The 15,359-nt window shown below is 39.7% G+C and overlaps 1 protein-coding gene across 1 annotated transcript; it reads right to left on the reverse strand.

Moving 5' to 3' along the window:
* Nucleotides 1-454: 454 nt before the first annotated feature.
* On the reverse strand, nt 455-14,866 carry SPATS1 (spermatogenesis associated serine rich 1; the record flags this gene model as incomplete). The annotated part of the gene is made up of 6 exons (XM_070933244.1): nt 455-599; nt 8,536-8,598; nt 10,191-10,317; nt 10,896-10,943; nt 14,506-14,639; nt 14,718-14,866. Coding segments are annotated over 6 exons (666 nt in total), but the record flags the coding sequence as incomplete, so codon positions are not given.
* Between the last annotated feature and the right edge of the window lie 493 nt (nt 14,867-15,359).

A 15,359-nucleotide genomic window follows, 5' to 3' on the forward strand; every position in this document is an offset into this window, starting at 1 on the left:
GAGGTTATAATAAACTTCCTTGCTTTGTCTTATTGCATTCTTTGTGATACATGGGTACCTTACTTAGCATGACCAAGTCTACGAGCAAAACTACAGAGAATCCTGATAACCCCTTGATCTCTATGGCTTTGCTGAACAGGCAGGGTGAAGAAGTTGCAGTGTAAGAAAAGGCATTTAACTTCCTTCTTCTTTCATAAAATCATAACTATTGAAATAAATGAACTAAATATGTTTTATTAAATTTTCTATTTGTTAATTTATTCATTCATCCATTTAGTGCAGAAGCAACTATAAAAAACATAGTGCACAGAAACAGCTAACTTTCTGCAACTATTCAAAATGTGGTCATATCAGTTTGGCAAGAATTTCTAGGAGATGTATTCACAAATATGTCCTACAACTTACGATATGCAAAATCAGAACTTTTGGACCAAGCTTGCCTTCCATTCTTCAGTTATGAAAAAGTTAGCTTCCTGGCCTGTCCACTCTCAAGTAACGATTGCATCAAACTTGGACTAGGTCTCCAGGTTTCCAGATTCTGCACTTCCATCTTTTCTCTCTCTAATTCTAGTTCTTTCTCTTTTACATGGAAAGGTACACTGGAGAGCAAGATGAGAAAGAAACATAGAGTAATTGCAGCCCAATAATCACAAGCTTAACTGAGTAAGTAGATTCAGCCCTGAAACAAACAGGATGTCTCTACATCAGCTTCAGTTAAATACATCAGTTAAATATATTTGTTCAGGGAAAACATAAGTGAATGCACAAACAATGTGCTCATAAAGAGAGATGTGTGCAGGGGTGGGCTGCTGGGGATTCGCAGGGATTTGGGAGAACCTCTAGCTAAGATTTTGTGCAGTTCGGAGAATCCCCAAATCCCACTTCTGGCTGGCCCCGCCTACCCCGCCCCTCCCCTCCCAGGAGTCCCCACGCGGCCGGTTTTGGATGCAGGTAAGTGCAGGGCACATGCAGAGGCTCAGGAAGGGTGAAAAATGGGCCTACCGGAAGTTCTGGAAGCCTCTAGAGCAGCGGTTCTCAACCTGGGGGTCGCGACCCCTTTGGGGGTCGAACGGCCATTTCCCAGGGGTTGCCAAAGCCCTCTCTCGCCCCCCCCCACACCTTCACTCACCCTCACCCTCTGCCTCTGCTGGATCGCCCGGTCGCCGTTCGCTTACCCCACCCACTCCCAATCTATTGCTGCCTCCGGAGTCCCAGCTGGTGGCTAGAGGGAAAAAAACCTTTAAATTCTTGCCGCGGAGCTAGCTGCAAAGAGGTAAATTCCTGGAGCAGATTTTTTTCCCTCTAGCTATGCTGAAAAAGCAAAATGGAAAGTAAGCAGGCTGCAACCTGACAAAATGAGGCAGAGAGATTTCTTTTTCTTTTTCCTCACCAAAAAAGGTAGGTGCAAAACTGCAAACAATGGGAAATTTAGGGCAAAAGAGGAGAGTTCCAAGATTTTAAAACACAAAAGAAAAAAAGCTCTATTTAACTAGGGAATTGTAATAATTGAGATACTATTAATTGGTTAAGTTGTGGTTTGGAGGAATATATGGGGGAAATTATTTGGTTTATTATTATTGGTAAATATAATTAATTGATTTGTAAGAAATTGGATTGCATGGAAATAATTGGAATATTCATGTTCATATTGATTAATATACAAAAAAGATAGTTATATAACTAATTGATTTATATTAAAATGTTGAATTTGTATTAAACAACTGTATTACATAATTAACCAATGTGAGGATGGATATAAAAATAGATGACAATGCGAAGGGGTTTAATATAGAATAGAAGGGAAAAATTGAATATAAGATTAGAGATGAGGATGAAGGGTAATATTGTTTTTTTAAAAAAAATAGATGAGGAATAAATATGGTAAAAAGGAAATATAGAAATTGTAAATTTAATTGAAATGACTAAATACTGTGTTGGAAGAAATATCCTTCTGGGTTCTGCTCCAAGTGGGGAAAAAGACACTGGAAACATGGAGACTGCTTGGAAAGATGGTTTAATGGTGGACAGGATCACATGGCTTGATGGGGCCCATTGTGTTAGTTTCTGTTGCTATTGTGTTGCAAATGTCCTTTGACAAAGGATTGACTTTCTGCCTTTGGCCCATTAACAAAGGGTGGGGGGCAGGAAGGTGGGAGCTGCTTTGTCTGTAAAATATGCTTCTCCATTTCTCATCCAGGTAGGGAAATATAATATTCTGCCTTTTTAATATTTCTCAAAATATTTCATTCTTCTAGGAAAGGGGTGGGTGCTAACCTCCTACAACTGTTTAAATTTGTGAACCGGCCAAATACTCTGTTCAAAGAAAATACATTGTATGTTTGTATGTGTGTTTCTAATTATTGCTATTTATTGCTATTTGTTCTCTTTTATTCTTTAAAATTCAACAATTCATTCTTTATCTTAATATCTTAATATTTGTTTGGGGTTGGCTTTCTTCCCTTTCATCTTTTTTATTGTACAGCAATCTTTCTCCTCAAACCTACCATCTCTGTCTTTTCTTTCCTTCTTACTTTCTCTTCCCCCCCTCTTCTTCTTCTCCCTACTTCCTTTTTCTTTCTCTTTCTCCTCCTCTCTTCCTCCCTCTCTTACCTTCACTCCTACTCTAATTTCCCTTCCCTTCCTTCATCCCTCTCTATTGCTGTATCCTTTTATGCATATGGACTACTCAGAGGGCTGAAAAAGTTATTTTTGACTGGTCCTCACACTTTTGACCAGTCCTTGACCTTACGACTGTCCTCACAATTTACGTATTTGCCCTATCTTATACCATGTTGAAGAGAAGCAGTTGTGAAATGAGTGACATGGTTGTTAAGAATGCTGCACAGGCATAAATGTGAGGATGGTCGTAAGTGTGAGGACCAATCAAAAGTGCGAGGACCTGTCAGAAATGACTTTTTTCAGCCCTCTGAGTAGTCCCTATACATATAGCCATGGCCACCCGGTCACATGACCAGCTAGCCACGCCCACCCAGTCACATGACCTCCAAGCCACACCCACAAAATAAGCCACGCCCACAGAACCGGTAGTAAAAAAAATTTAGAACCCACCCCTGGTTGGGAGTCACCACAACATGAGGAACTGTATTAAAGGGTCGCGGCATTAGGAAGGTTGAGAACCACTGCTCCAGAGGGACTCCGGAGCCTGGGGAGGCCGTTTTCACCCTCCTAGAGGCTCAAAAAAAGCCTCCAGAGCCCAGGGAAGGTAAAAATGCCCCCCCCCCATGGTGAAGAAGGCTGACTAGGCCACGCCCACCATGGCCTTGCTCACCCAGCAACCAGGCAGAGAACCCCTTGCTAAAATTTTTGAACACAACTCCTGGATGTGTGCCCATTACAGTACACAAATCTTTGTGTTTGCACATGAAGCCAGAGTGCCCAAAAAAGCCTGTGAACTAATTTAATTTAAAATGTTATATTTATATGGATGGTTGCTTTTTATCCTTGTTGTTTCTAACTCAGCTGCCAATTGTCTACTTATTTTGTTGCTTTTTTCCATTTTTTTAAAAAATGCTGTTAGTTTCCCAGATTCACAAGTTTGAGATGAGCAGCCATATGGATGGAACAAATTTTAAAAAGTAAAACAATTTTCCAATCAGTTCAGTTAAATTCCCAAAGCCATATCTCAGTTTGACATTGTATTGGCTCAAAGTAGGCTTTCCAAGAGATGCAGCTAATTCCAGGGTGGGCAACCTACAAATGTTGTCTAACTTTTCGCAATTTGCAACATCCCTATCCCTGAGTCACAGAGCAGGGAGACTGTGGCTACAGGTCTCTTCCAATCCACTGAGGGGAAGGGCCACGCCTTGAGGAAAATCCCTTTTTGCATTAAGATACAGTAGAAGGGCAGGCACGTGGGAGAAGGTCAGTCTTGCTCTGAGCTGAAGGCAAGGCAAGGGATAAACCACTTTCAGCACTGTTCAGCTGATCAGCAATGAACTGAAGAGAAACGGATTTACTTTTCCTGCATTCCCTTCTGTTATTCTCCCCTTCTGCTCAGGTGTTCTTTGCTAATATATTTTTCTGATTCAGGTCATGGACTCAACAGAAAAGTCTGCTGGAATAACTTGTGCTGCCAGTTCCTCACCTCCAACGTTGCCATCATCAGGCATCATTTGCTAGCAGAACAATCATCTATTGCTCTTCTTAATGGGGAGGAGGAGGGGGAGTTTACTTTAGTTAGATTCTGAGAATAGCAGGTGACATGGCACTAAGGGTGGATGGGGGGGATGATCCTACTCGACGTAACTCCTCTTCTGTGCCTGTTATCCATCCAGCTATTTCTGAAAGTGCTGCAAACTTGAGTTTGCCATAAACAGGTTATTGGGCTCTTGGTAGCCAAGGGCTGAAGAGATGAAGGAGAAGGAGCGTTTGGTAATAAGGAAGTTCCAGGCAAACTTTGTCCATGGGATTGTGATGGGTCGGACACGACTTCACGACTAACAACAACAACAAAAGCTCCAGGCAAGGTTACTACAATACTGCAAAGGACCAGCAATGCTTGGGGTGAGTAACAGCCAGTCCAATTCTGACCTCGTGACTATCAATAACCACAGAACATCCACTATAGCAATCTTCCAGAATTGCAAAATAGTGATTGCAGTGACTCATAAAAATCATCATCAGAGTGCAATTAGAAAAATAGTGCCTGGCCCAGGAGTATTTTCAGAATATGGTCAAAAAAGATGGTCAGTTGGTGGAGTGCTGAAGGTGCTGGCTAGAAAGCAAAAAAATAAGTTCTAATCTCATTTTAGCCATGAAAGCCAGTTGGGTTACTTCAGGCCAGTCACTCTCTCAGCACAACCCACTTTACAGGAATAACCTCAAAGAACAGGAGGAAGAGTTGCAGCCAAGGCAATGATCAGTTAAGAGGGACTTGAGCCTGGGTCAAGAAACTAATTTGAGAAAGCATCTTCAATAAACCCCTCCTTAACTCACACAAAGATAAAGTGAGGGAGGGGGAACCGCATTCAGATTTGCAAGATTCTGTTCTATAGCTTTACAATAAACCATAGCCCTAATCTACATGGCTTTGATTTCTCAGTCTGGTCTACTTTGTAGGCTGAAAATAAGATCCCCTAACAGGAACTATAGAAAATGCTGTTTTGGAGAAGCCAGGTGTCCAATCCATCCAACAGTAAAAAAAAAAAAAAAATGGCTACAGAGGGCAGTGCCCCATGGCTAGAGAGGCAGGGTCTATGTCAGGCGTGAAATCCAGCAGGTTCTGACAGGTTCTGGAGAACCGGTAGTAGAAATTTTGAGTAGTTTGGAGAACCAGCAAATTCCACCTCTGGTTGGCCCCAGAGTGGGGTGGGAATGGAGATTTTGCAATATCCTTCCCCCAGGAGTGGGGAAGGATTGGGGATTTTGCAGTATCCTTCCCCTGCCATGCCCACCAAGCCACACCCACCAAGCCACACTACGCCTACCAAATTACGTCCACAGAACCGGTAATAAAAAAATTTTGAATTTCACCACTGGGCTATGTCCACAGCAGCCTAAAGGGGCTAAAAGGGATCAGCAATTGTCAACAAAGTATGTCAAGTTTGATACCGAAAAACTTTAGAAGAGGGGAAATGCTATTTAAGTTTTAAGCTGCCCCACAGAAGTGCTGGAGATTCCATGAAGGCAGTATCAGTAGAACAAGGCAGGAATTGTTCCCTGGTGATTAGGGGCAAACAAAAAAGACCTTTAAAATTATCCCCTTTCCAGATATATCTTCCCCCAAACTATTTTCCCCAACTAATTAGCAACAGGATGGCTACTACTATTAGGACCAAAAATCAATGGAATTTAGATGGCTGCATTTTTACTTAGAGTGAGGTGTAGAGGGAGATAATCAACTCTGTTGCCCTCTAGTGGCATGATGGAAGAATAAGAATACAGTAAGGCTGAACTTGGAGAAAACATTTTTAAAAAATCTTCCTGCCCAGTTTAAATCTGATTAGGCTAGTTCTTTCCATCAATAATCCCTAAATGTACCTAAATACTTTACACTGTCTAGAAAAGTGCTTATGCCAGTTTTAATATTTATTTTTATTTATTTATTTTATTATATTTCTATACCGCCCTTCTCCTGCGGGACTCAGGGCGGTGTACAGCCAGGATAAAACATAGCGTATAAAATTTAAAAATATTTTTAAAAAACAATTAAATAATTTTGGCCCGAATTTAAAACAACCCAATTAAAACCGAAATTCGATTAAAAAACTGAGAGGATGGGATCAAGCCAGCCCAGCTAGATGGAACAAGTGTGTCTTCAGGGCCCGACGAAAAGTCTGGAGGTCTGATATCATGCGTATCTCAGGGGGCAGGTCATTCCAGAGGGCAGGTGCTGCCACAGAGAAGGCTCTCCCCCTGGGGGTCGCCAGCCGGCACTGCCTGGCCAACGGCACCCTGAGGAGGCCCTCTCTGTGAGAGCGAACCGGCCGGTGGGAGGCTATCGGCGGCAGAAGGCACTCTCGCAAATACCCCGGCCCTAAGCCATGGAGCGCTTTAAGGGTGGTCACCAACACCTTGAAGCGCACCCGGAAGACCACAGGAAGCCAGTGCAGCTCGCGCAGGAGAGGTGTTATATGTGAGCGCCCTGTCACTCCCATAATCCCCATGCAGCCGCGTTCTGGACCAACTGCAGCCTCCGGGTGCACTCCAAGGGGAGCCCCATGTAGAGAACATTGCAGTAGTCCAGGCGGGAAGTGACGAGTGCTTGAGTGACCGTGCGTAGGGAGTCCCGATCCAGAAAGGGACGCAACTGGCGTATCAGGCGAACCTGATAAAAAGCCCCCCTGGCCACGGCCGTCATATGCTCTTCTAAAGACAGCCGTGTGTCCAGGAGGACGCCTAAGTTGCAAGCCCTCTCCGTGGGGGCTAGTGATTCGCCCCCAATAGCCAGCGATGGCACCAGCTGGCTATATCGGGACGCCGGAAGCCACAGCCACTCGGTCTTGGAAGGGTTGAATCGGAGCCTGTTTCTCCCCATCCAGGCCCGCACGGCCTCCAGGCACTGGGACATCACTTCAAGGACATCGTTGGGGTGGCCTGGGGTGGAGATGTACAGCTGAGTGTCATCAGCGTACTGATGGAACTCCACCCCAAAGCCATGGATGATCTCGGCCAGCGGCTTTACATAAATGTTGAACAGAAGGGGCGAGAGGACCGACCCTTGTGGCACCCCACAAACAAGGCGTCTCAGGGTCGACCGCTGCTCCCCTGTCAACACAGATTGCGACCTGTCAGAGAGGTATTCTTGATATTCTTGAAGAATGAAGTTTTATGAAAAATGGCATTATATTCTGTGTATCTGGCCATAGTGATAACAAGAATTTTAGTTGTTTATTATTTTATTTACATATAAATACCTGTACATGCTTAGTAAAGAAACCTCAGAGACTGGTCTACGAAACTGAGGGAGTCCAATGAATTAATCAGAATGCAACCAAAGGTCACAGCCTCAGTTCTGTGTGCTGTAGCAACCTAGCAATAAGACTGGCCATAGAATACATTGTCAAAAACTGTGGCTAGAGTTGTGTGGGATGATTCTGGACTAATCCGCACACATATTTTTATGTTATGTGATTTGCCAACTCAAAAACACATTTTATTACATAGTCAAGCATAAGGGGCTTAAGAAGTGTCCAAATACAGTTGCAATCTGGAAACTTGTGTTATTAGCCCAAATTCTTTGTAAGTATTACCTATTTTCTGGATTCATGACTTTCTGACTTTGGAAGAGGCTTTAGCTACAAAGGGGAGGAGCAAGGGGAGGGACAATCTTGCATCCAGGAGTTGTGGGTGCTTCATCACTGGAGGTTTTCAAGAAAAGATTGGATAACCATTTGTCTGTGATGGTATAAAGCCTCCTGCCTTGGGCAGGGGGTTGGGCTAGAAGTCCTCCAAAGTCTCTTCATCTCTATGATTCTATGTTCTATGGAGCTAAAAACAGGAAAGTAAAAAAAGGAACTGCATGGGTCGTTAAGGGAGGACCTCACATGACCATGATTCCCGACTTCCAGCCAGCTTCCTCTCATTGACTTTGTTTGCGGCAAGCTGGCAGAGATGGTCACAAACTGCAATCATGTTACCACAGGATACTGCAACAGCTATAAGTACAAGGTCGAATTGTAACTACCACTGGTTTGGTGCTATAGTAAGTTAGAACAGTAATTGAACGAGTGATCATTAAACAAGGGTCAACGGTATTATAAACAATATGTATTTAGCCAGTTTTAAATCCAGTAAATATTACGGGGTAGTTCCACATTTACTTTCTTCCTTTTGTAATTCTTTACTGTGAAAGAACTTCAAAGAAGGTACTCAAAGCAAGATTAAAAAAATAGAGATATTACTGAAGTTTTATGTTTATGTTGTTATATATTACATTATGGTATATTGTAGAAAATGTCAAAATCTATTGGAACTAATAATACAGCAGATATCTTCTAGAAACAAGTAATACAAGTATAAACAATAAAAGCCTACAGAAGAAAATAAATGTTGCTTAAGATATGAGATACGTACCTAGAAGTTATTGGCAAACGCTGGAGAGGAATAAAGGTATCTGACCGTTTTCTATATCTAGAGCTATTAAAAAGAAACAAAAGATTTTGAGTAGAGAAGTCTTTGGGTACGGTTATGCCACTCCCTGATTTAATTATAGTATATAATCAATACATGTATTAGGAATGTTTGCAATTTCCTAAGCATGGAACAATGATATACAAAAATAAAATCCATATTTCATGCTAATTGAAGGAAAGTAAGAACTATATTTTTGTGTGCATTGGCAGTAAGATGAAGTTTCCAGTTTGCTTCTAATGTTTTGGGAGCCTAGCATTTTCTATTTATAGTTATGCATAAAGTTTTTTGCTTTCGCTCCAGTTGAAAACCCATGCAGATGATTGCATAATATATGCTGCTGCATGATCATTTATATTCTTCACAGTATATCACACAGTATATATAATTGAGATACAGAATAACCCAAATATTTCATTTTGTTGCAGAAATACCATTATGTAAAAATAATACTTTGTTGTCAAAGATTAGTCAAAGTGCTTAGGGAACATAACATGCAAACATTTGACTCATTAGACATCTTACTAAAGCTCATCCAAAACTGTAAAATCTTTTCAACAATTTACAGTAATCTGAAGGATAATCTGTATTCATATAGCAATAGCATTTAGACCTGTATACCACTTCACAGGGCTTTACAGCCCTCTCTAAGCCGTTTACAGAGTCAGCATATTGCCCTCAACAATCTGGGTCCTCATTTTACTGACTTCGGAAGGATGGAAGGTTGGTCAAACTGCCAAACTGTTGGCAACCGGCAATCAGCAAAAGTAGCCTGCAGTACTGCATTCTAACCACAGTGGCTTCATCATAGGCTTTACCTATTATTGAACAAAGTGAAATCCTTGCAGATTTGGTCTTTCATTCAGAATTCAGAAAAATGGTATCTTCCAAAAGTGATCCTTCATTTGTCCTGTTCAGCTTCTGCTATCACTAACCGAGAGAGAGAGAGAGAGAGAGAAAGAGAGAGAGAGAGAGAGGGAGGGAGGGAGGGAGGGAGGGAGGGAGAGAGAGAGAGAGAGAGAGAGAGAGAGAGAGAGAGAGAGAGATGCCTCTGTCCTTTCTCTAAGAGATTACTAATCACAGGTTAATTCCTTTTGACTTGGTACCCAGACACATTTGGGCAGAATCCTTGCTCTTGGATTTTCCTCCTGGGAGAAGGTTGTTAACTAGGTGCTAGGCTTTGCTTATCTCTATAATGCACTTTGTATAAATAATCTTTCTGTTACAATTATGAAACCTGCTTAATCAATCCCTGCTTGCATTCAATTCTAGAGCTCTTGGGAACATTCACCTGTACACAGAGAACCTCCAAAATGTCACAGATATGCTCCACATCAGTAGGAGACACCCTTTGAGTACAGTAATGTCAGTTCTGAATATATTTCATAGAAAAGGAACAGCACTACAAATAGTCACAACAAATATTTCATTGGATTAATTGGAAGAGTCCTATGTCACTTCCATTTTTATAGGCCTGCTTCTTTATCTGCCCCTTTCTCCTCGCCAAGACCTGCCCTCTTCTGCCTCCCTTCCTCCATAAGCAAAGGTAGTGTAGTGACTTGGTTTTTTAAAAAAGAAGCTATCAGATAAGAACTTGCCTCCCAAAATTAACTGGAGATAGTGTTGATCCCTTTTTGTGGAAGTCTGTACTTTGTTCAGGAGCAGCAAATGGATGGTCACCAAGCATCCTCATTGGAATGCCATTTCGGGAGGACGTTTCATCTACTGGTATTAAAAACAAAAGTAGAAGTTAAGAAGGGAATCTGGCTGCAGGCACATTTTCTGACATTTCAATTTGGTTGTATTTATATTTAGCAAGCTGTTCTTTTACAAGTAGTATATATGTGTATATTATAACACGTGAATTTAATTGAAAATATATTTCTTCTTTTGGCTAAATAATAATGAAACATAATATGTCATCAATAATTCAGAATGAAGTTCATTAGCCTCATAGTTTTTTAATAACGGTTTGATGCTTGTTTGCAAAAAAGAACTCAATCTTATTAGTCCAAAGGTTTGCATCGGTGGTTCTCAGTATGCCATATCTTGTATCCTACCAATTACTTTTCATCATGGAAAACCCATATATGGATATTTGAAAACTTAATTCTAATGCTTGGAATGACAACTATACTTTAAACTATTATGATTATCTAATAAAAAATAGAAGGTTTGTGAGGCTATACCATATTTCTTCCTCCCTATAGACTTTTCCAGTGTCCTCTCAGAAGATGTAGCCTTAGTTCGGAGGTGGGTACCATAAAATAAACATCTTTTCCCTGTATGGTAAGTGTGATTACCAGAGCTTGGGTAAAATGTCCATTCTTCAACTGAGTTTTCATTTTTTCCTGAAAAAAAAGATAATAAAAGCATGAGAAAGTTGAAGTCATAGAATTCCCCACCCCCAGTCTATTTTTATGCTATCAAGTAATATAGTCAATATTTTTGAAACACTCGTTTTTTTAACCACACAGAAAAAATGCACAGAGAAATCCCAAGTTTTAATTACAGGATTTCTGTTTAGAGTTCTGTTTTCAGCATACTAGATGGACACATGGATATTAAGGTTATAAAGTGCTTTAGATATTATCCAAGCAAGGTGCTTTGGATGAGATAGGGAAATGAACACAATCTCAGTCTGCAAATAATCTCAATTGTATCTTTTCTTGAAATTGTACAGCTACCTCTCAGGTGATCCTGGGAAATAACGCAACTGGTTTCAATAGCTGAAAGAGGGGCTACATTTGGGTGTCTACATACCTGAGAGCACTGCATGGCTCTATCATAGTGCTTCTTCTTCTTTTGGGGGCGGGGGGGTAATAAGTTTTTATTTTATTTTATAGCATACAAAAATTCCAATTTCAATTGAACTGTTGTCTGGGTACAAATCATTTTAGGAAATAATAATCAAAGTGTTTACAACAACATTCATTGCATTAATATCATTATATTAATATTAATAACAATAATAATCATACTATTTAGTTAACCAAGTTAACATATCTTCCTAATATCACTGATCCTTCCATATATTTCCCTGTTTCTAGCTCCTGTTTTTGTCAGTTAGCCATTGATAAAATAAGTCCCAAGTCAAAAAATATTCAGTTTCTTTCTTTCCCTTAATTGTAAATGTTAGCTTATCCATTTCTGCACATTCTAATATTTTTCTAATCACATCTTCGTCTGTTGGGATAGAATAGAATAGAATAGAATAGAATAGAATAGAATAGAATAGAATAGAATAGAATAGAATAGAATAGAATAGAATAGAATAGAATAGAATAGAATAGAATAGAATAGAATTCTTTATTGGCCAAGTGTAATTGGACACACAAGGAAATTGTCTTTAGTGTATATGCTCTCTGTGTACATAAGGAGAATAAAATACATTAATCAAGAGTAAAAGATACAACACTTAGTGATAGTCAAGGTTACTAATAAGCTATCAAATCGTACTAGGAAACAAATAAAAACAATATAAATTGAAAGATACAAGCAACATGGTAATAGTAATAAGTGGGAAGAGATAGATACTAGTAAGGAAGAGAGGAAGAATAGTAATACAGTCTTAGTAAATTGTGGGAATTAGTTGTTTAGCAGAGTGATGGTGTTTGGGAAAAAACTGTTCTTGTGTCCAGTTGTCCTGGTGTGCAGTGCCCTATAGCCTCGTTTTGAGGGTAGAAGTTGAAACAATTTATATCCAAGATGTCAGGGGTCTGTAGATATTTACACAGCCCTCTTTTTGACTCATGCAGTATACAGATCCTCAATGGAAGGCAGATTGGTAGCAATTGTTTTTTCTGCAGTTCTGATTATCCGTTGAAGTCTGTGTCTGTCTTGTTTGGTTGCAGAGCCAAACCAGACAGTTATGGAGGTGCAGATGACACACTCAATAATTCCTCTGTAGAACTGGATCAGCAGCTCTTTGGGCAGTTTGAGCTTTCTGAGTTGGCATACATTCCCTTTGTTATAATTGTCTGGTAAAATGCCCAACAAAAATGTCTCTGGTTTCAAATCTATATGTTGTTTTATCATTTTTTCCAGCCATGTATGTATTTTTGTGCAATATTTTTTCGCTTTTTGACATGTCCACCATATATAATAGTATGACCCAGGTGTTTGGTGGCATTTCCAACATTTTGCAGATTTATCCTTAATCATCTTTGCTAACCTTGAGTGTGGAAAATGCTATCTACAAAACATTTTATAAAGATTTTCTTTGTATGCAGTAGACACTGTTAATTTATAATTTCTATCCCATAATTTCTGCCATTGATCTAACTCAATCGAATAGCCAAAATTTTTAGCCCATGTTATCATTGTCTCTTTTACTTGTTAACATAGTGCTTCTTAAAGTGTGGTCTTAGGGGTCTGTGAAACCAAAATTATTGGGCAAATATTGAAGATGCTTTTAAAAATTTAAAGCAATGTTACTCTTCTCACTGTATTTTTTATTTTTAAAAAATATAGGGTGTTTTCTATGAAAAATACTTTATTCTAATATCTAATGGTTTAAGATTGTTATTTTTACATGATTCAATAAATGTTCTATGAATGAATCTTTAATATGGCAAATATTGACAAATATAACCCATACAAACAAAAGCTCTTGGAGTCCTGCATAATTTTTAAAAGTGGAAAGGGGTCCTGACTGAGAGCAAAATGTTTAAAGAATATTGCCCTAATGGAACACAACTAATGAGCCCATGCTTTGCCTAAAGAAACCTTCTGCTAGAGTGTCTTGAGCAGGTTGTCCCACATGAGGCCCAATAAATATATATTGACCCAAATGGTCCAGGCATTTGACAAAATATGGCAGTTGTTCAAGGTTTTTTCAGCTGTGTAACTATGGTATTTTATATCCTTGGCTCTGAAGAGCTCAAGTGTTAGCTTGAAGCTGAGATGCATGGCATTATGTTTCCTATTTTGATCTTCCTACTGACAGGGCAGTGACAATGAAGCTTTCTGCTACCAAGATTGGGAGGCATATTGGAACCATCCTGTGCGTGGGCCTTCCTCTCTGCTGGCAGAGGAACACTTCTGTATTATCCTCTGACCCTTAGTCACCCTCCCATGGAGCATAAATCACTACCTTGGGGATTAATCAGACAGTTTTTGAGACAGAATGCTGTGGCTAGGCAAAATGTCACTTCCCTCTTATTCTGAGGGCACCGTTTTTGAAAGCCATAAGCTGATATCAAAGAGCCTTCTGCCTCCCAGCCAGCTTACAACTTGGCTCTCTGCGAGCTCATAAAATCCTTCAAAAGGAAATCGGCTGAGGTTAGTGTGGGAGGGCAGGGAGCTGAGAACATTCAAGGGAAAAGGCACATATAAAATATTCTAATTGGAGAAGCACTGCTATTTGTTAACCAACAGACCACTTTCATTTCAATTGTAATAGCCCTGCCCTGTTGGCTGGACAGCAGGTTTGCATTGGGAGAACTAAACGTTTCCAACCAAGCGCTGAATAATAAATATAGCCTTTTTTATATATAAGAGAAGGTTATAAAAAATTTAACATGTAAATAGAAAATATGTAAACATGTAAATAGAAGTGACTGAAAGAAAAATAGGAGCGATCTGTAAACCTGTAGATATTTATTTCTATAGTTAGAAATAACAGCAAATAATTCAAATTTCGGCAGTGTTTCCCCCTGAATCCTTCCCTTCTGTAAATGTCTATAAATTTCTGCTAAGCATGTTATTATCACTATCCTATTTCTCAACAGAGTTTTTCTGGCTACAAAATAATAAATTCACCATTTGCATTTGCATCTGCATCTGCTATTAGTATATATAACTAGGAAAAAAATCAGACTCAAACATATGAATAATAAATAACATCTTATACAGTACAACAAAAATAATCACACACTATTTCTTTCAGAGTGTTCCTGCAGTTTTACTTACTTGATGATGAATTCTGTTGTTTGAACCTATCTACTTGGCACGCTTCATCTACAAAATACTGTTTTTGTGGAGGACTAACAGAAGGGTCAGGAAAGGCTGATAAAGTAGAGTTTGATTTCAAAGGAGGGCCAGGCCTGATAAAAACAAAATTGATCTTATTAATTACAAAAACAAATTAATGCTAAATAAATATTTGTCCATCTGGCACATACACTGAAAGATGAAGCTCTTTGGAGGGCTGACTTGATGTCTCTAGATATTCTTGATTGTTATTTTGCAGGGAGGATGGCAATGTGGTGACTACTGTAGATTTTGTTGAGCTTTTGCTTGGCTCTGAAAGGTAATGAACAAAACCAGGTGATTAACTCTATTTAGATATGCTGAGGATAGCTGGAGATGTGGCCAATTAATTAGAACAGCAACAACTCTATCATGGAATATGAATTACCCATTGTAGAATCCCTTTACAGATCATGCTTCTTTTAACCAGGTGTGATTTCCTTATCACCAAAACTGGTTGTGGATTTAAAAGGTCACACTTTTTAATGTAATTCTTAGTTGCTTACTAGATTATTTATGATGGGAGCTGTCAGGCCCAAGAACCAAGAACAATACATGGAGTTACTTCCAAGTAGTTATTTATTGTTGTTCACCTACAGACAGAAATCTTACCAGACTAAAGCAACTATCTGGATATATTCTGTGAACTGCTAGGGAGGAGCTGTCTTCCTGCCTACCAAACATTCCAAGTTCCACTGCCTCTTTGCTCCCTGGCATGCAGTGTCTCCCTCCTGAGACTCTATAATACAATTCATCACAGGAAATGTCACCACCTATAATCTCTCAAGGACTCT

Source organism: Pituophis catenifer, unplaced genomic scaffold (assembly GCF_029215685.1).
Source record: "Pituophis catenifer annectens isolate HBS135680 unplaced genomic scaffold, rPitCat1.0.hap2 SCAF_1, whole genome shotgun sequence".
Taxonomy (NCBI): domain Eukaryota; kingdom Metazoa; phylum Chordata; class Lepidosauria; order Squamata; family Colubridae; genus Pituophis; species Pituophis catenifer.